Here is a 22,336-nt window from a genome sequence, read left to right as displayed (position 1 = left end):
CAAGCCAAGAGAGCCAAGGACTCCTCGCTCACAGCCAGCAGGTACCAAACATATGCCCAAGAGCAAAATGGAAAAGCTTATAGCAAGCCCAAGTCTCCATGGCAATAAGTAGGTTTCCAGTTACCATCCTGAGTGAGTTGCCCAAATTTATGCACAGTGTTCCCGGAGCCTGAACTACAAAGCACAAAATCCAGACTTCAGCGCTGGGAGCTTCCGGAGGCGCAAGGAAACATAAATGGAGAAAGGTAAGATTCAGCAGTTTGGTAAAAAGAATGCAGGAGCAGCAGGAAAAGGGCAGTAGAAACACATCAGCTCCATGTTCTCCCCACTGTAACTCCCCTTTTCTGATCTAACTAACACATTTCAGACACGTCCTATTTGGGGTGCAGGGGGTAAAATACCAGAACTCAAACCTGGATCCAGCCTCTTGCTCCTCTGAAAATGAGGGGTTTTCCCTTGACCACATGAATCCCTGCTCAGACCTCACACATACAGCAGCAAAATTTGGAGCAGAAGCCCGCAAGGCCTTGTTCACAGAGCACTGGAATCATCAACTACAGCCTATCCAAGCCTGGACTGGCAGAACCCTTACTGCCTGGCCTCCTGCATTGCATTGTCTCTAAACCCTGCAGAACAGTGCTGTTATGTACACAGGGACAGGGAAAAGCCTCGTGCAAAACCAGATCTTTGTGCATCACTGGAGAGCCAGCATTCCCTCATCACGCACCGTGCTATGGACTGAAGGGACACAGGGCAACCTTACAGGCTCCTCCATTCTACCCAGACCTCCACGCATCCACCACAGGGAACACAGGTCACACATGTAACAAAACACGGCCCAGAAGCCTGCTTGCAGTTAATGTGCTGCAGGACAAAACCAAGCTGCAGCTGCATCCTACAACTGCTCTGCAGTCTGGGAAACTAAGGAAAGAGAACAGATTGTTTAAACAAGTCAGAAAACCTCATCCAGTCACTCCTATTACAACCTGCAGATTGCTCTGCATCTTCTGTAGAGTAACCAGCCTTGGGATCATCGAAATATTCAGAATCCCTAATTCCTCCAGACAGTTTGTTCATCTCTTCGTTTGCTTTAACAAATCAACACAGTTTTTTCAAAGCAGGGTAGATCACACAGGGTGATCAATTAACCCAGGGCAGACACAACCTGTTTTTATGCCAGCTTTTTAAACCCCTTTTAAAGCTACAGATGTGTATCAAATGAACCAGTGAAAAAACTCTACTAAAGTACCTGGTTTTCCCCCAGGGCTTTCTCCAAATACTCAACTGAGGGGGCAAGCCTTGCAAGTCAGCAGAATGCACAGAGGATTAACAAGAAATGAACATACTGAGCACTAACTTGAAATACCAGTTTTAAGTTATTTTCTTCTCTTGTCTTTGCAAAAATACTTATTAAATGTTGCCTCTACTCAGGCAACACCGTGGATCTTCTGAGTAAGGAAGTTCAAAAGCTGAAGCATTACAAGAGAACAGGAAATGCAGAAACAGCCTTCAGACTTGCATGAAACTTGGCATCTATTCATATGCAATGGTAGCAGAAAACCTTCTTCCAATCACTTCACTGTGGTGTGGCTATGCAAAGAATTCCACCTTAGCTGCTCCTCCTCAGTGTACAGGAATACGCCCCCTGAAAGGGCAGATAAGGTACAAAAGTATTCAGAACCATACCGAGCTTGTTTTCCTTGGAAAAATGTCCAAATCAGCAAAAATATGCATCAGGAAAACTTTAGCCATCATTGAAAAACAGGCTTTTCAGCTTGGGATGGCTACTTTGTGAGAACAGTTGATAAGAAAGGAAACCTTTCCAATACTGTACCAGTCCAACCACCAAGATTGCAGAATAACAGCTTAATTTAACACAGAATAAGGCTACAATACTTGGGGGGTGTTAGAAAAACAACTGCCTCTCAGTGACACTCTGAATCAGTGAATTCTAGGAGTTTCACAATCGAAATTACCACATTCCTGCACCCCCAGCCTAGTCTATTTTGATTAGGAACTAATACAGTAAAGTAGCAGCACAACTTCTTAGGTGTAGCTTTAGGCATATCCATTTTTGGAGTCCATGTCAGTGAAGAAACCTACCCACACCCATACCCACCATGGCAAATGGAGAATACACTTGTACTTAATTAAAGAGCAAGAATCTTGCGTTACCAGTTTGACACGGTATGGGACAAAACCAGCCTCCATCTTTAATATGACAGTAGAGATATTTCATTGAAGTTTTTCCTCTCCTCACACAAAGCTGGTCAAGATTTCCTGGGATTCCATGCTGGATAGCACAGCATGCCATCCTCCTTGGGGATGCCAAACTGTAGAACAATTGCAAGACGTACTAAGAAGATTTAAGAAGCTATGTAATTTTCCTGGGACCCCCATTCTGGAGACAAAGCAGCTGTAGCTAGATCTTTTAAGTTGTAAACAAGATTGAATTGAAAGTCTACTTGGGCAAGAAAAATATATTTTTCCGCACATCAACTCTCAACATGCTGCACTCACAAGAAACAGCACAATTCTGGCCCAGCTTGCATTAAATATTAAATTCCTATGACTTTTATGAGTTAAAAATTATTTAACCCTGCATACTACGTTCTAGTCATCTTACATGACTAATACTGCACAGTTCTTTTACAAACAGACTCAGGACAAGACATATCATGCACAACTATTTCAGTGACAAGATACTCCTGCTTGCAAAAACCATGAGCAGCAGCTCAGGCCCTGCCCTATTCTAATCATTCATCTTGGCCTCTGGTTGCCAGCTTTAGTTTTGTGGCTAGCAGCTGAAAACTACATTTTTCACACTGTTAAGAGGGAGTGCTTGGGAATATCTGAATAAGGCTGGCCAAGACACCTTCATTAAACAAGCACCAGCATGTACTTCCCCCTCAGTGCTCTCCTATTATATATACATGTATTTATTATTTTTGCCAAGTGATGAACACTTCAGTCTTATAATTTCAAACTTGTTTAAGCAAGTAATACTCACTGAGGACAGATACATGCCTTCAGCAGGAAATTCGACTTACCAGTTCTTCACATTTTGATTTTTCCTACTCCTATATACTCTAAACACTCCAGTTTACAGGCTGAGTGGATTTATTGGTCTAAGAGAAGCTAAATATATCCAAATCTGTGATATTCTGAATAAATTCTATTGGACCATTCCACGGAAAAGTTGTTCCATTTTAGCAAATACTCCAAAACAAGGCAATTCCAAAGTCCACACAAAAAAGCAGTCTACAACAGACACGTCTGCTATCTAAACACAGAAAAAACTAGGAGAAAAATCAACACAGATTAAACATTGAAAAGTTGTTTTAGGGGGAGAATTAAAGCTTTTTTTAAAATTTTTTAAATAAATTTTTAAAATAAAATTTTTAAATAAATTTTTTAAATAAATTTTTTAAATAAATTTGGTCTGTCACCAAAAAAAAAAATCCATAATGAACAGTTCTGACTATGACAATGACTATAATGAACAATGACTACCTGAACCCAAACAGCAGAAGGAAACCAGGGAGACGAGCAAGGCTATAATGCAGAGAGAAGAAAAAGTCAATCAATAAATGATAAATAACTGAATAAAAGACGGGGGCAGACTGTCAATATGGTGTTACTACTAACAAATACTGAAGTGAAAGATGGGTTGGTGGGGAACCTGTGAAGGTCCTGTTCCACACTGGACTAAAAACAAGGCAAAGATGATGCAACAGGGAAGCCCTACAGCCTCCTACTCAGTTGAAACAAAAGTAGTACTTGGCCCATTTCTCCTCTAATTTCCAGAACTTAATCTTTTATAACCATTGTACAAAATTCAGGAGAGGATTATACAGTCTCCACAAACTATAGCTGCAATGGGATCAGAGTAATACCAACATCAGCATAAAAGAGACCCTGGGAGGGGAAAAGGATAGCTAAAATCCTAAAAAGCTGCTCCATTTCTACTTTACATGCAGCAAAGCAATTCCAGATTTCTTGAGACAAAGACTCACCTTTTGAAGATAATGGTCTGGAACCACACCCTCCAAAGACATTCTGAAAACTCAAGCTGCATGTTTCAAAAAATAAATTACTGGCTGCACCTGCCTCGTGCTCTTTAACTTAAGGCTAGAAGAATGTTATGACCTTCCAAGCCTTTTCCCATGAACTATAAAAAGGTGATCATGCTGTATAAAAAAATACATTACTCAAGAATAACAAAAAGATTCACAGTGGTATCCCAAGGCATCCCTGAAATTATCTAAACCAAACTTTTAGTCATTCCCCAATGTACTACAGTAAATAGAGAGCTTTGAAGGGACTATCTGAAATGAGAAATTTACCTTACACAGGCATAAACATGTGGAAAGCCCAACCAGATTCAACCACATATCCAATATTACCCCACACACAGGCTCTGCCCTTCCAGCCTTGGGTCTCCTGGATGCAACATCATTCTTTACATCCCAATTAGATTAACTGAAGAACTCTAACCAAGAGAATTCCATTTATTAATTTTGATTTGGATCAGAAGTTTCTTTTATTTTTGGGTTTCCAAAGCAGTCCATGCCTTAAATCCCAGTAGAAGCAAGAAATTCAAGCGTGAGATGAACCCAGGACTTTAAATACCCTATACAATAGAACCTTAAAGTATATAAAATTACAGAGCCCAGCTTCCCACTGGGAATAGCAAATCCACAAGCACAAGCTACCATGAATAGTACAGTAAATAACAGAATTTAGGTCTGGTACTATTAGTTCAGCAAGGTTAAAAGGGTCTCATGACTCCAAGCATGCTCAGCTCACGGGTTTCCCAATAACAGATAGGAATGGAAAGAAAATGAGAGTTTTGACTCTAACATTCCACTGACAAAAGTACATATTGCTTAATTGTGACAGGCTCACATAGGATGATTGAGAATCCACAACTCAAACCCACAAACTCACAGTTTAAACCCTGCCACTGATCAAGACACCAGTACCATCAGATGTTTACAGAACTCTTTTCACTCAATTTTATTTTTTAAGGCAAAGTGGGGTTGCACAGTGAAAAAAACTTCATATCAAGCATTCTGTAAAGCAAATGAGCAATTTCACTTTGAGATCATTCCCTCCCTTTTCATGACTGTGTTTGAAAATTCAGAAATAGTTTAACAGAAGTGGTCACTATTTATGGAGATAACCAGGGATATAGTACCAATTAAAAAGCCAGGAATTTATGATCCTCTTTATTGGGTAAGCCCTCTCCACACTGAAGAATGTTTAGCTTTTACACCAAGGATTTTGGTGGTCAAAATTATTTTTCAAGTAATTCAAAATAAACCCCATTTCTCAGCAATGGAAACTGTCTAGTGTTTAAGACAATGATCAATAGATTTCACCAACTGCAAGGTAGTTTCGTTACATGAACATTCACAGATCTTTCAACCATACATCAAGCCAGTCTCAACTTCATGCAGGCCAACATAGAAATTCTTTGTTTAAACTGCACATCTTAAGACGGTTTTTTGTTTACCTTTTTTAACCATGTAAATTACTTAGCTCCATAGGCTTATATAATTAAATACTTATACTGTGCACTGTTCTGTAAATTTGAGGTAGGAAAAGAAAAATCTCACTTTCTTGACAGTACAGTGTTTAACAATCTCCATGCTTTACTCATTTTTATCAGATAATCTACCCTGCCATTCTATATAAAAGATAAATATGCCTCTGAAAACAATGTTTTAAGTGTATAGAAACAATTTTTTTATGCATTGATGTGAGAGGTAGGATAAAAAAACAAAACAAGCACTGTGCTTACAATATTTCTCTACAATTGGATACCCAACTATACTCTACTATATACTAGCAATAGGAATAAAGCAAAGCAGAGCATGGCTCAGACCATACCTAAAGAGAGATTACTGTTCTACAGGAAAAAAAAAAAAAAAGGAAAAAAAGTTAATTAAATTAAAAAATAAAATAAAGAGCTGCCCATTTTCCTATCACAACAAATAAAATTGCTTATTTCCTAAAGAGAAATTCTTTTGTCTCCCTAATAAAACTCAGAAGATCACAAATCAAATTTTTCAAGCATTTTTCCAAGTGGCCCTTTAAACAAGTCCTTGTTTAAATTCTGTCTTGAAGATATCTGATTATGCTCAATACTGCTCGTGTAAGGATCTTTTCATTAAGGAATCATAGAATCTTAGAATGGTTTGAAAGAGACCTTAAAGTTCACCTCTGCCATGGGCAGGGGCACCCTCCACTAGACCAGCTTGGTCAGAGCTCCATCCAGCCTGGACTTCAACCTTGGTGCACTTCACAGAATTTGTAAAACTAAAAACTGATTCTAGATATTTATCTTTCTGAACACATAACCAGAAGACAGATGAATTACAGGAATATGTTGACTGCTTCTATTCATATATATCCATCAAAAGCCATATTTCAGATCCAACCAAAATAATATTTCTGTTATGACCTCCACTACCATCCTCAAAAAGCATATCCTCAACTAGACAGGAGCATAAACACATAAGCAAAGTTCAAGGCCACTGTGGAACAGCAAAATATAAGATTAGGCAACAAAGCCTCTCTTTTGAAAAATGCTGCAGCTCCAGCCCACTGCAGGAACAGACCACAGAGCCTTGTCAGGCTGACCAGAAGAAAAGGAGCTGATTTTCAGTAGAGCTTACATGAAACCAAAGGTCAAGTCTGAAACAGATGAAGGTCATGAGCAAAAACCCAAAAGGAACCAACTACTCACATCAGCTTAGAGGAAAACAACACATCTAACTGAAAGTGAGCTTTAACTTGGACTTGTAAGCACACTCCTCCAATTCTAAACATCCAAACTCCCAGAGCAATCTCAAGTGACCTACAGATACAAGATTCAGCTTCCTACACAATCACCTGGAGTTTCCAAAATGTGGAAACATTATTTCCCTGTGCCTCTGTGAAAAAGTCAAGTTGAATAAAAAACTCACTACATTCAGTAGCAGAATAATTCTTCTCTCAAAGAATGTGAAAACATTTTTCCTGGCAAGAATTGCATTACATTTACACTTGGGGAACCCACAGCCAAGATTACAAAAAAAAAAAGACACTTGGAAAGTTATGAGCATCCAGATTACCTGACACACACAACAGAAATTTATCTCTTCTCAGTATTTGTTGCTTGAGATGTATATACACAAGAGATTATAGTATTTTCTAATACATGTCAACAGATACCAGTCAGCCTTACAGACTAAGTGACTTAAGCTGCCTAAATTGCCACAAGCAGCTTACACAAAGACCTGTCATATTTCTTTAAAAATGGAAAACTAAAAAATAAATCCTCAAATTTAATTGTGAAGTATATTCATGGAGTTTTGAGATGCAATGCTAACTTAGGGAGAGGGGGGAAAAAAAATTATAAGTAGCAACTTAAAATGTTCTTTCCAAAAATTCAAGTTCTCTTACAACACTCTAAGGGCCCTGCATAAATTAAAACATAATGTGTCTTTGCAATTCTATAATCAAAACCTACAGTGAATAAAACCAACATTCAACTCTCCTAAATATATTACAGAAAGGATGAAATAAAGTTTCAGGCCAGTGGATATTAAAACAGTAAGAATTTTTAAGGGAGTAGGGAATTGTATTTTTAATTCATATTAAGCCAAGGGGTTTGGGTTTTTAACTCTGGAATTGAAATTATGTAGCCACATTGAATCTTCAAGTTACTACTAAACATCTTCAAAGTACTTTTTAGTTACAATCTTAGAAAAGAATGGAGGAAAAAAATAAAAGGTAACAGAGCATGAATTCTCTAAATACCAAAAGACACTACCTATTGTACCAGAGGCTACAGGCAAGCTAGCACTGATGAGAGTATACACGTGATATTCACCTGGTTCTAAATATATATTTTAAATACTTCCTTTTGATTACAGCTCTTTTCACCTAACATACAGCCTGATTTTAAGCTGCAGGTTAGACTAGAGCACCTCAAGCATTAATAAACTCACAGACATCTGTTCACAGTAGCAAGAGAGTAGGAAAAAATAATCACTAGCTCCTGTTTCAGGGCCTCATCCACTACGAAAAAAAAAAAAAAAAAGCATTTCTGTGCAGTCACCAAAACATTCTTCCTACAAATAAACCAAGGGAAATAAAATCAATAGTTTGGGCTTCACCAAAACTGCTTATTAAGGGGATGGATGGGACATAATTCAGCAGTAAAACAGGAATAATTTCACCCCAAATTTAACAGCAGTAAAATTCACCCTCAAATACACGGAAACTCAAAATTAATTCCAAATTTAATCTAGCTAAATGGTCTATTTATAATCAAGCAAACCTAAAGTAAAAGCACTGTATAAACAGCAAGTTGCTAACAATAGGCAAACAGATGTCTGCTGGGCAGGGGTGGGATGTTTCAATAAACAAACCCAAACATATCCACATGAGAAACCAAGAAGACAGAACCAGTCGTGGAAACTCAGTGCTCAATATACTCTACTGCATCATTTAAGTGCAGCTACTTCTTTTTGCCCAAACATAGAGCATTATTTCAGATAAACTCATACTTTGAAGGTTTGGATCAAAAGGTGTCTGTTTCTATGTCTTGAAAAGAAGGAAATATTAGGGCAGATGAGGTTTATTGATAATCAGTGAAGAATTCTGAATGATAACTCCTATCTCCATCTGACTTAAAGTAGTGTAAAGCCAAATCAGTTCAGTAATTTACTAGCAGTAAGAGCCAAGTAAGACTTAGCAACTGAAACACAACATAGATGTCTGAAAATGCAACAGGAAGAGTCCTGTTCATCTTTGCTGTCAGAACGGGGCGGGAGCAGTGGAGGATGCTCTGACATCCATGTGAAACCCTTTGGCACCTCCAAGATTCCTGGGCGTTCTGCTGAGATTAATGACTATTATTCAGAAGTCAGCACCAGCAGCTGTCAGAGTAAGAAGTGCAAGCTATGGCACCTCAGGGCTGAACATCTGGGAATGCTGGAAACGGAGCTGCACTTCAGGTGCTGAGGAAATTTCAGCTGCTGCAGAGCCTGGCAAGGCCTCTGTTTAATGTGTTTTCTGCCACTGTGTTCTTCATATTACATACAATTCAAAACCTCATTTCTACATCTACAACATCCTGTATTACTCAAAACTTGTCTGGAGGAAATCCAAATACTATTACACAAAATGGCAACAAAATCTTTAAGTCCATCTCTTCAAAACAATGGGCAGTCCTTGGGCCAGGTGCTTTGATATTTCTTACATGTGAGGCACTGAGTATTTCTGAGATTGTCTAAGGAACATCACTTTACAGGGTGAACTACCTGAACTTCACTGAATACAAATATGAACTGATACATCATTTTTAACTGAACTGTGAAGTAGTGATAAAATATTTACTATGAATAGAAAGCAACTTTTACCTTAACCTTCTTTTTTGCTTACCTTGTACAGAAAAAAATAGGGCATGGTAAATTTAAGACCAAAAGATTAGAGGTACAAGATTAAGACAGACCTTAATATGTGTTGCTTCATACTTGTATTGTATTTATCAGCTTATAAAATTAACATACATATTAAAATTTTCATCCTGATAACTTCTGTGAATTCACCAACTGTGCCTTTATTTGTGACAGGTACTAGAGTCACTGGAGATTAAACTCTGGTCTTCACAATCCAAAACAACCATTATGTTTTCATTTACAGAAAACATCTACATGAATTCTATCAGCAAAATGGACCATGACCTGCAACACTTTTATAGCAAAAACTGTAGTAACTTGGGCCTCATCTACCTTAGGTTCAAAATTTAATCTTTAAATACAGTTTCACAGATTAACTTATAAATTTGAAGCACGCAAATCTTTAATTTAGTAGAATGCACTCTAAAAGTCACATAAAGGGCATAATTAAATACACTAAGACCATAATTACAATTATAACAATGTGTTCATATTATACAGCTCTTCAAGTAAAAAGTTAATGCTCTTTTTTTTTTTCTGAGAAAAATTCTAGAAAGAATAAAATTAAGTTCTAGCACAGCACTTTTGATTTCCTCAAGTTCATTTTCCAAGGTCAGAGTACAGTTTGACTAGGGTAATCTGTAATAGAGGAAACTCCCAGAAAACAAAGAGCATTGCCAAGAATCCTGTTATTTTATCAAGGCAGTGGTGATGTATTTCACTTCCAGCTGTCCACAGTAAAAACCCAGAATAAGTCAGCTTTACTTTAAATAAATGTAATAGATAAAGCACATCCATATAAAATTAAAATACACTCCTCTCTCAGTGAATTAGAGAACCACAAAAGCTGTCTTACCCTAAATAGCTGTCCCAGGTTTACAGAGCTAGAACTGATGCATTAAATTCCCAGCTGCCCACCACACTAAGAAATGTGACCACGAAATGTCCATCACTGTTGCAGGAAAAACTGTATTTGCTTTTAGAATCTCAGAGGTGCAAATACAGATTTGCCATTTTGAAATTAATCATATACACACCAGTGTGAGCTTCCTCCTTATACACAGAAAACAGTGAATGTAAGGAATTAAGCACAGGGATGCCATCAGAAATTTAGTATCATCTTCACAGCAAAACTAGAAGAATAATTCTGGCATAGAAGAAATCCATCTGGCACTCCTGCTTTCATACCAGGACTTTCCATCAGTCATCAGAACAGTCTAAAACTGGCTGGTTCAGCTAAAGATCAAAAACAGGAAAAGTATACGTAGAAACAATTCAATACCTGTTAAGATAAAGTAGCCTAAAATCAACTACAAAGGCTTGTTATAAGCCAAGTCTGAGAAGAAATAATACTTCGGTTACAGAGTGATTTAGTACTTAATGAAATTATACTGGTCTTTGTACAATTAGTTAAATTAACCTTGCAGATCTACTAAATTAAAAATAACTACTACGCTACAAAAAATTTAAACCCACAATACTATCCCTTCTTTGCTGAAAAAATATAACACAGTTGTTATTAAATTGAAAGATATCCTGACTTTACCCTCCTTAAAATCCACAGCTAAACAATGGTTCAGTTGAGGTAGTAGTTCAAAAGAATGCTCAGCTTGAAATAATTAACAAGAAAGTTTGAATAGTTTCAAATATTAGTCACCATAAAGTTTTGGCAGTGAACACTTGCTAGAATTTTTTTTTAAAGATTGTTTCACCTCATCAAAAATTTACACCTATGAAGGAACTGACTCTACTATAACAACAAAAATTGCTCAATACAGAAGCTACTTCTGATGTAGCAATAACAATGAAAATATTTTATTTTTGAAATCACCATAATCACTTGAGCTAAGCACCACTGAGGACAAAAGCAGCAGTTCCACAAGATGAAAAGAGTATTTTCTAACAGCAATCTACAAAAATCTATACACTGCTGTATGTTTATATAAAATGGCAGTAAAATTTCTCCCTCAAATGATGTGCTTTTCCAACAGATTTCACATGAAACCATGCAACTATGGAATTCTTGAAAAGGGGAACTGTTTATTAATCTTCCAGAAATGTTTAAAAAGTGATGGCTACATGCAAGTAGCCTCTTAGATTTAGGAAGGAAAGCTGAGAAATGAAAAGGCAAAAGGGGAACAACAGAGTTGAGAGGGATGATTCTGCTCAGCCACAAACCCAGGTCTAACACTCTGCAGGTCATGTGAGTGGTTAATGGCCTCCATTAACGCAGCAGACCTAACACAGAGGATGAGGAGAAGCCACAATTATTACAACAAAAAAACAAAGAACAATTTTTGCCTACAGCACACAATTTAACACGGGCAGCAGCAAAGGTTGGAAACTTCTCCTTTCTGATTTTCATCATTGTAACAGAACTAGATTAACACGTGTAACATTTTCCTTTCTATCCCTCAGTAATTACCAGTACCAATTACCATACAAGAGTCATACAGTCATTACCTTATAATGAGAGCAGCGAAACACAAGGATTTAACACCACTGTTTGAAAGGGTATAAACAGTAACAGCAATATTTAAAGATATGGGAACATTTGTAAAAGGCACAGCATCATTATGTCACGCTTGGGACAACAACCACCATGCCAGAAAGCACAAGGCTGTCAACAGTTAACTAACACCCAAAAACAGCCCCTGCTTTGCCTAGAACCAAACGCTTCTCAACATGTTCAAAGTCCAGTTGTATTATTTTTAAATCAGATGGGTAAAGCCCCAAGAGTTCTGCAGACACCAATCACCTTTTCTAACCATGCTCCTTACGTAACAAACCCAGCACTACAGGCCACGCACATCCCCCACAAGGCACTAATTAGGAACTCCTAGCAGGACCAAAAAAAAAAAACCCCAAAAAACCAAATCCAAACTTTTCAAAAGTAACTAAGCAGGTTAAACAACACAGTCAGACTTCTATATTGCTGTGACAACTCAGTATGCATTCACAAGGTAGCAGTCTTCAAATTTTTATATCAATGTCCATAATAGTGTCAGAATGGTCTGTATGGAATTCACAGAATCCCAGAATGGTTTGGGTTGGTAGGGACCTTAAAGACTATCCAGTTCCAGCCCCCTGCCACTAGACTAGGTATTAAATTCTTACGTAAGTGAATTAATCAGGCATTTTAAAAGTTCTAGTTGCAGAAAAAAGTCCATCAAGTTCTATTCAACAAAAAGATGTAGATACCATTCCACGTTTATGCTAAGCCAAGGAAATTCCAGAAACTGGGAAAGCAGACTGGAGGGAAAGGGCTGCTCTTCCATGCTTTCCTTGCTTCTACATCTTTCTCAAAGTAGCAAGCACCAATAGATCCTTCAGGACAGATTCATCTTCCCTCAAGACAATATGACTCCTCAGTAAATCAAACATACAGCAAGCCAACAACACACCATAAAGAACAAAAAAATCACTGAAAACTCCCTTCCTTCCCAAACGTCCATACCTGTGGAAGTGCAGTATTGAGCTGCCTCTGCAAGGAATCCCTCTCATGGCCAACCTCATGCAGCTTGCCCTGGGTGAGCGCGAGCGTCTCCTGAGTTTCTCGGAGCGTTTCCAGCAGACGATCCCTTTCTTCCAGCATGGACACCATTAACTGCTCAAAGTGGGAATCAGCATCTGACTGCAACGGGGAACCTGAACCGTGGCCTCCATTTCCCCCGGCAGGAATCTCGGCCTCACTGATGGTTGGCATCACCTCACACATCATCTTGAAACAAAAGGAGACACAACAAAGGCCAGAAATTTCAGTGAAACCAATCTAAACAGGAACTTCGAGTGCTGCCCATAATACCCACTTAGCTCTCCCCATGACAGCATCAGCAAAGGTTGCCAGCACCTTGGTGTTGGCCACTATTTCATTAAAAGTGGAGAAAAGGTACACAGTCAACTTAATCAAGGCTTCGCTTCATAATGAGAATCTTGTGACTTCTTGCAAAACCAGATTTTTGCAGCTACGTCTCAAACTGTGACCTCATTTTAATGGATTTATGTTTTTGTGAGGAGTAAACTGCTGCCGAGATCTTTTAACAAAACAAAGATAAGGCATGCAGCCTGACACCAAAAATTATACACTTCACCCAGAAACTGATTACACTGCACATTTTGGGAATCATTATCTGCTTCTTCCACTGCTTCAAACGTACAAAGATTGTATCTACAACAGCACTTTGAGCTTGTGCTGGCTGTAGAAGGTTTATGGTGGTGAAAGTGATGTATGGCAAATGAGTGGTAAATCCAAACAATCCAATTTGGGAGATAAAAATATGTAAAGGAAAATAAAAAGCAAAAAATTCATTATGAAGTACTAGCAGCTGTCAATGCAGACAGCAAAAGTAAAGGTAAGCAAAAATAATTCAAGGCAGAGAACAAATACAGTTAATGCAAATGACAGCACTGCACTACTGGAAGTGAGGGCACTGTAAACGGGGGGCACCTTTGAGGGACCCTGCCAAAGCTAAGGCATTAAGGTTTTAAAAAGCGTGGAAAAAACCCACTCGTATAATTACTGCACGTGAACCAACAAGAAAGTTTTTCAGGCAACCTCTCTCAAAAGCACAAACCTACAAGAACTTAAGACAAAATCAGGAAAAGTAGCTCTCCCCATCCTCTAAGGTACCACAAACTTTGTTCTCAGCCTTAAATTTCATACTCATACCTGAAAATTTTTAAAGAACCATTCATTCTGAGTCTTACTGTGGGTCCTCTCAATCCCTTGAAAGAATTGGAACATTCTGAAGTGGTTTGCAACATTTTCATGCACGATTACTATAAGCCCTAAATTTTCACCACTACGTTATTTACCTTGCTCAGTAAAACGAAAAGGCTTGGAAAACAGGCCCCAGGTTTCCTGCAGCACCAGTTCTGCTCTGTTTTAGCAGTTTTCTATTATTCCCCAGAAGCTTTTGGATTGAAAAGCATCCATCCAGCTCCAGTCCAATGCCTGTTTAATCGAAACACATGGGGAAAAAAAAAAAAAAAAACCTGCCGAAGAAAGAGCAGATCCAGTATAAAGCAGCAGCTTCAGCAAACTCGCCAAGTCCCCGGCACAGAAGAATGTGATAATAAACTGTCTCAGCTTCCCATCCCTCTATTACTGGCCCATAGGTCCTGTAACAGCTGGGATGAAGGAATCATGTGCTGACACAAAAAAAAAAAAAAAAAAAAAAAAAAAAAAAAAAAAAAAAAAAAAAAAAAAAAAATAAATTTAGTCCGATGCAGAGGCGCAAGAAGCTTCAATAGTTCATCGCTCATAAATTCCACTCAGGTCACAATCGCATTATTAAACAGAGTACAGACAGCAAGAGAAAACAGCACGAGCTTTCTTGTAGAGGATTTGGAAAAGCCTCCCTTCTTTTCTCTTCTATTAATTCCAACGGGAAGCTCTCCTTCCAGTTCCCTGGGTCTTAGCTCAAACATTTATAATCCCAAGAGCAAGGCGCTGGCGTCGCTTTGGAAGGCGAGCAGAGAGCGAGACCTGTTGTTTCCTCTGTAGTAGTCCCGCAGACGATGCTCCGCAAGCGAGAGTGGGGAAAGGACCCGGCAGCTCCGGGGGCACCGGCCCGGTCTCGCCGCTCCCGTTCCCCGCCGAGGGCCCGGCTAACAAAGCTGGGGCGGAGGACGCGGGACTGGCTCTCCCGCTCCCCTCACCCGTCTCGGGGAGCACCGGACCGGGCCTTCCTCCTCGCCTCGCTCGGTCCCGCCGGAGGCCCCAGCGGCGTCGGGAGCGCGGCCGGCCCGGGCCCTGCGAGCCCCTGCGGAGCGAGCCCGCCCTCGCTCCGGCGCCTACTGAGCGGCGGGAGCCCCACCGCGCCGGGACGGTCCCCTCGGGCCGGGCCCGGCTCCGCCCGCCGCCGTCTCCACGTCCGTGGTGGCGGGTGCGGGGTCGGCTGAGGCCGGGTGGGTGGTGCCGGCCGCCCGGCGGTGCCGCCACGGCCTCAAGGGAGGGCAGAACCGCTGCGCGCCCGGAGAGCCGCGAACGCCGCCGCGGCCCCGCCGCTCCCGGCCCCGCTCGCCGCCTCCTCCCGCCGCTCCCGGCGCGCTCCGCGGCCCCGAATAAATCAGTGCGGCGCCCACAATGCACCGCGCGGGGCGGTGCGGCCGTTCCTGCGCCGCTCCTCGCCGCCCGGGCCTCGGGTTCGGGACCCGCTCGGCGCTGCCTGCTCTCTGAGCGATACTGCCGCCGCCCACGCTGCCCACCCCGGAGGAAAGGACGGGAGAGCCGCAGCGGAGCCCCGGGCGGGAGGCGTGCTCGCTGGGGACTGGGAACAGGGCAGGGCTGGAGTGGCTTCGCAGCCTGTGCCGAGGCCCGCGTGTGGCGGCAGGGCCGAGCCGGGACGGGGCGGGATCGCAGCGCTTCGCCCGGCCCTGGCTGCTCCTGCCGGCTTCCAGCGCCTCGGCCAGCCCAGGGGCTGTGACCTGCTCTGGGCACCTCAGTTCCAAAGGCCATTGAGGGGCTGGTGCGAGTCCAGAGGAGGGAATGGAGCTGGGGAAGGGTCTGAAGCACCAGGAGAGGCTGAGGGAGCTGGGGGCTCTGCCTGGACAAAATCAGGGGACATTTTCACTCTGTACAGCTTCCTGAGAGGAGATTGTGGCCAAGTTGGTCTCTTTTCCCAGACAACAAGTGTCAGGACAATAAGGTATAGTCTTGAGCTGCCAGGGGATGTTTAGGATGGACATTAAGAGGAATTTCTTCACAGAAAGGGTGATGAGACAGTGGAATGAACTGCCCAGATAGATGCTGGAGTCGCCATCCCTGGAGGTGTCTAACTGTGTGGCACTCACTGCCATGGCCTGGTTCACACCATGGTGTTTGGTCATGGACTGCACTCAGTCACCCCAGAGTGTTTTCCAACCTAATCTATTCTGTGATTCTGTGGAGTGGAGCTGCCAGGTACCCAGCACAATGAGGGGTGACTGCACTGACATAGCCTTTTCTCCACAGGATACTGAGTTTGGCTACATCGACTATGATTTTTCCAAAACAGCATAGAAATGTTTTTCCATTTGCATTTCTATAGCTTTTACTCACTTCCTGGAGCCTTCACCGTGCCCATGAGTTGAAAGCTGAAGTCTGTTGGCAAAGCTTAGGAAACTCCTCTCTTCATATTTGTGTTACCACCCTGAATAAAGTATTTGCATTTTGGACCCTATGGTTGCTTTTACCGTGGAAAGCCCTAAAAGGCATCAAGGCCCAGTTAGGCAGACAGAGGCAATTCATGCCAAAAAGTGGCAGACCCTGCACAGAAGGTTTTGCAGATTTGTGGCTGGATTATGTGGATTAATTTGTAAACACAACATCTCCACACCTAGCACTGGATAGAAAGGATCACTAATGAGTCAATCTTCCTTTCCCCACATATGAAATTCTTTACAAGTTTACTACATTGTGCTCTTTCCGTTTGGTATCTAAGCCTTTAGAGTGAATTCAAGTCACATTTTTCAAGCTTTCCCTGCACAGCCATGAGGTCCAGATTACTTTTTTTCTTCCTGAAGTTTCTAATGTAATCCCATGACTGGGAGCTGAAACTTTGAGGAAAAAGCCAAATATGATGAAGCACATTCAAATCACAAGTTCTGCCAAATATTGATCAGCACAGATTTAACACTGAATATCTGAATAACTGAGGTCTGACTTTTCAATGTAGGAGGAGCAGCAAAAAGATTACAAAATGAATTGTTATGAATTAACCTGTACATATAGGTAAATGCTTTTACTTATAAGCTTTGATCCAGATTTTCAGTATATGAAGAAGACTTCAGGCTAAGCAGCTGCCAAGGCAGCATCTTCAAAATAACCTGCTCCATCAAAACCAAAACACGGCTGGAAAATAAAGTGTAATTTATGGCTGTGTGGAAAAAACACCATTCCACTTCAACTCATCACACAAAAAAAAAAAAGAAAATTAATAATGTTAGTAGAAAGACTGATTTGGCCTGATTTGATCTGTTTGACAATCTGTGAGTCAAATGGAGATTCTGTGGATGAAAGGGCAAAAGGTTGAACACTGTAACAGCACAGAGTTGATAACCTCTCTCAAACTGGACAGTGTTATATATCCAGTCAGATTACCTGATCTCAGTGCCAGGTCATGTGGAATAAATTAATAAGTGAACCTCGGTATTCATGTGGATCCTAAAACATGGAATAACATCTGTGTTGGTTTCACGTGCTAGTGAGGAGGGGTGGATTCGCCTCAGGGCAAGCTCCATGAGGCTGGGGAGTGGGAGGGGCTCTCCCGTCTCTGGGAGCTTCCCCTGTGAGCTGCTGGCACCAATCGGAGAGCTGCTGTGGTGATGGACAGCTCGGGAAACCAATGGAAGGTTATTTCGCTTTCACAAGTCACAGTGGATCAAGTTATCTTCTCTCTCTTTCGGCTTCCGGCCTCCTGAGGTGCGGTGGTCCCTGGCTGGGGCTCTGGCCTGGCTCAGCACCCTGGCTCTGCGGGGAGCCCGGCCCGGCCGCACGGTCCCGGCCCCCCCATGCCCGACCGCATGGCTCCGGGCGGCCCCGGGCGGCCCCATGCGGCCCAGGCTCGGCTCTCCACGTGGCATGGCCGAGCCGGGGCGGGGATCAGGGAGCCACCAAAGGCTCTCCCTTCCCCCCCTCCCCTCCTTGTTCTGAGAGAAGAGGCCTCCAGCTGCCCATGTGGTTTTCTTCACGATTTGGATACAATTTTAACTTCTTAACGCCTGGATAAGATTCTCGATCTCCTGAGCTCCCCTGAATGAGAAGGAATAAAGCATGGAGTCCACAGAAGTCAGCAGAATGAAGATAAAGTTCCTGATGGGAAGAGGTTGAAAAGATTTTTTGTGGGGCTATGAGAGGATTGTGACTGCACTAAAATTCCTTTAAACTGTGAAATATACTTGGGGAGGTTTGGGGTGCTTGAGAAGAAGACTTTTTGCTTCGGGGAAATTGAGCTCTCTGTTTTGGGACTGGAATATGAACAGAGACATTTGATAGAGAAGGAGATGAAGAGAATTTTTGTTTTTCAGCAGCTTGCCTTTAAAAGTAATACCCCAAGTGTGAATCGTAACCCATAACACGGCTCTGGAAAGACTGTAAATAGGAGGAAAATTCATGGTTCTGTAGGTCTTGGGCGGATGCAGACTGTGAAGGTGAAGACACTCCCTAAGCCATAACTAAAAAAAGGGATTTTACTCTCTTAAGTGAACTGAAATTATTATTTGGGTGGATAACTGACTGAAGTGTTCTCTGTTTGTTGTTGTTAAGGAATGTGGGATGAAGGAAAGGGGAGGAGGGAATAATCTAGGAATCTTATTCTGAATTCTTTTTGTGTTATTAATAAATTTCTTCTTGTATCTTTTTAAGTTTTAAGCCTGCCTTGTCTCTGCTCCTAAATCCTATCTCTAAAAGAAATTAAATGTATTAAAATGGGCAAAACCCAAGTCACACCGTGACAATATCTCAGTCTGGGATGCCTTGGAATGTGTGTCTTTTGAAACTAAGTTTCGTTTTGTCCTTAAATGGTTAAAACCAAAAAATGAAGATTTGTACCATGCTGTAATCCTGCTTCATTATGAAGGCAAAGAGCCTACCACACAATCCTGAACTGAGAGTAAATATGGATGAGCGCCATATATTAATTTTCACTTCACCCTGTTTGTTAACAAGGCACAGACACTCACATGCAGCTTGCTCAGCTCCTTACTGCCATGGTTGGCTTTCCCATCTTAGAGGCAGGGGGTTTCAGCTGCAGACCCTCCTCAGCCTCAAGGAGTTGTCACCTTCAAATCACTCTGTACACAAGTTTCAGAGGAGGGTGGAAATGCCAGTAGTTAGGTACTTTCTTGAGAAATGGGTTTCAGCCTCAGGTGGGAACAGAGTTCCCATAGCATATAAATGTCTGCTGTATGAGAAGGAGGCACTACCTGTAAAAGAGCCAGGTATTTATTCATGCCCAAAAAGATGGCTTAGTCCAGCAGGCAACCTACATCCAGAATACCCTAGCTAAGGAATATGCCTCCTACGTAGCATAGTGCAAATACCTTAGGCACCACACTGTGAATGCCACACAGAGCCCAGACCATGGATACAGCAGAGTTTCTGAGGCACCCCAAAAATATTTGAAAGGCTTGATTTTAAAGTTGGTTGCTACTCCCATGTGCAGTCCACCAAATCTGGGACTGGAGCAGTGGGGAATGCCAGGACTTGAAGAGAAAAAAGTGAGTAACCATATCTTTGCATAATACTCTGCACTGCACGAAATACATATAGAATGATAAAATCAGAACTCCCAGGCTCTGCAAATACCAAAATATTTCTCAGTCCTATTTACTTTGTAGTATGAGGAAAACAGTTTCCTTTTTTGTCTTCCTCCTGGGCATGTAACCCAGGATATACCATCCAACAGGAAGAGCACCAGCAGCTCAGATCTTTTTAATTACATGAGTGTGATGTCTCTTTTGTAAGTTCAGCAAGAGGTCTGGCTCCCTGTCCGTGTCATTTAGTGAGATGTAACACTTGTGGATGTGTCTGGAAAGAGCCCCACATACATCAGCTGACAGCAAAGTAATCAGTCCAGAGATCCAGGTTAAATCTCTCACCTCTTTGCACCTCAAAAACCACACGTTGAAATTCAAACAAAGGCTGTTAAAAACAGGGAGGGATGCGGGGGGGGGAGGTTTGTTTTCCTGTCACATGACAAACTAGATCCTAATGTTTATCCAAGATCAGCAAAGCAGCCAGCTCTTCCTGCTAGCCGGTGCTGGGGTGAGGTGCGGGGTCGGGCCGGAGCTGCCGTGCCCGTGCGCTCTGATCACAAACACCTGCTGGGAGCTGAGGGCTGCACGCTTCATTTGTGCCGAAATTTCCTTTGTGAGCCTCAGAGCCACCCCACGCTAGCACAAAACCTCTGCTGAAAATAGTCCAAGATAGCCTACGCAGTTTTGTTCCCCCTCCCGAGTTGAGCTCCTTGTCCTTTACAGATGACTTAATGACTTAGCAGCAAAGTGCATTTCGAACACATTTCAGGCATTTCATACCGAAATGAATAGATGCAAGAACAGGATTTTTGCCAGCAGCACTGATTATCCTTTTGTCAGTAGATAGATGTGACCTGGACCATTCTGTTGCCATAAAAAAATCTCTCCAGAGGTTGTTAGACAGAGGAGACGCTTTGCCTGAGGGAGAAGGAATGAGAGGGAAGAGGCTGGAAGGTGGCCTGGAGAGAAGAGGACGGATGTAATTAATGGTTATGCCCGTATATAAAGATAAATGCACAAGTAAATCTGTCAGCCCTTGGGCAATGGAAGCCACGACTTCTACAAACCCCGACACAGTCCTTTACATCGACATTTATTTATATAATGTGGGTCTAAATGGATCTATGCTGGATTCACACAGGTGTAAATCAAATGGGAATTGGCTGCTCTGGAGCTGAAGAGGGTTTTTTTATTTGGACTTAGGAAGTCTCTACAAAGCAACTGGAGACATGGATAGGACTCTTAAAAGACCAGATGAACTTACAGAATTTATCTTAGTGGGAATCATACCTATGTCAAGACCACAAATGTTTTTCAAATTTCGCTGTTACTCCTGCAACCAAAACCACATATTCTCACTCAAGTACAAACCTGCTGAACTCGAAAATGCTTTCAGCTTAGTTTCAGCTTCAGTTGTGCAATTTGCAGTTCAGAATTATTGCACCTACTGTCTTATTTGTATGGATTTACAGCGGCAGAAATCCCCTTGAGCTAGAAAGAATTTCTAAAGCCAAGTATCGTTTATTTCAATCAGAAATTAAATACACCTCTAATATCCAATTCAAACATGGTACCTTCTCTCAGTATAGACTGATTTCAGCACATCTTCAGATAGTTTAAAGCTATAATGAAAGGTATTGAGCTAAAAGTGCATTCAGTTGCAAGTTCAGGGCAATAGAGTTGCACATTATTTAGTTAAGCATTTTAAAAAAGATAATATTTTTTTTGAAAGGCCATAGTCATGTAATATAGCTGTGAATAATATTGGAAGAAGAAACTGAAGGATTCAGAACCAGCTGTGATAATGCAGCTCCTGCCTAACTAGAGCAGGTCTGGATACATTCCACTGGCTGACCACCTACAGCATGAACCAATTTACCCTGGGTTGTCTCTGTAATCAGTGGAGCAAGGGAGCCACTCCATGGGAGGAGTGATTCAAACCCTTGGTGTGGTCCATGAATCACCTGCTCCAGGTGCCTGTCTGTTCCCATTGACTCCAGAGGGAGCCCAGGGCAGCCAGACTCTTGCCGTGGGAGCTGTGCTCGGATGTCTAAAGCAGAGTGAGGTGAATCTGGATGTTGGAGACACGTGGGATCAGCACAGCTTGTGGCTGTAGGAAAGCAAGGGAAATGGATGTGATTGTCCACAGAAATGAGCAGGGCTCTTCCTGGCTTCATTGCTGCGGATTTAGCGGCCCACGGTTTGTCTGTCTCGGTAATTTTAACTGGTCTGCAATTCAATCACTGTATTTGCAAGAATGGAGCCTAGAGCTTCAGAGCCATGGCAGCCTCTCAGGGTAGAGAACCATAGAAATACAGAATGGTTTGGATCAGAAGGGACCTTAAAGATGATCCAGTTCCAAACCCCTGCCATGGGCAGGGATACCTTTAACTATTCCAGGCTGCTCCATGCCCTGTCTAGCCTGGCCCTGAACAACTGCAGGGGTGGGGAGTCCCTCTGGGCAACCCATGCCAGTGCCTTATCACCTTCTCAGCAAAGAATTTATTTCTTATATCTAATCTAAACCCACCTTCCTCCAGCTTAAGGCCAGTCCCCCTTGTCACTCCATGCCCTTGCCTAAAGTCCCTCTCCATCTCTCTTGTAGCCCTTTTAGGTACTGAAAGGGGCTCTAAGGTCTCCCT

At 41.9% G+C, this 22,336-nt stretch overlaps 1 protein-coding gene across 6 annotated transcripts in view; it reads right to left on the bottom strand.

Moving 5' to 3' along the window:
* The window catches only part of PPFIA1 (PTPRF interacting protein alpha 1), a 52,711-nt gene extending 37,249 nt beyond the window's left edge, over positions 1-15,462 (bottom strand). For 3 of the 6 annotated variants that reach the window (XM_056493220.1, XM_056493222.1, XM_056493223.1), the window contains exons 1-2: positions 14,271-15,461; positions 12,913-13,176 (exon numbers count right to left, since the gene is read on the bottom strand). In XM_056493220.1, coding sequence (XP_056349195.1) covers positions 12,913-13,176 — 264 coding nt within the window. In that variant the 5' untranslated portion in view covers positions 14,271-15,461. Of the gene's footprint in view, positions 1-12,912; positions 13,177-14,270 lie in introns of all 6 variants that reach the window. The other 3 variants (XM_056493221.1, XM_056493225.1, XM_056493224.1) reach the window with 3 other exon arrangements.
* Between the last annotated feature and the right edge of the window lie 6,874 nt (positions 15,463-22,336).

Source organism: Oenanthe melanoleuca, chromosome 5, assembly GCF_029582105.1.
Source record: "Oenanthe melanoleuca isolate GR-GAL-2019-014 chromosome 5, OMel1.0, whole genome shotgun sequence".
In the NCBI taxonomy this organism is placed as follows: domain Eukaryota; kingdom Metazoa; phylum Chordata; class Aves; order Passeriformes; family Muscicapidae; genus Oenanthe; species Oenanthe melanoleuca.
Note: the sequence above shows the minus strand (reverse complement) of the source record. Positions and strands in the feature narration are given on the sequence as shown.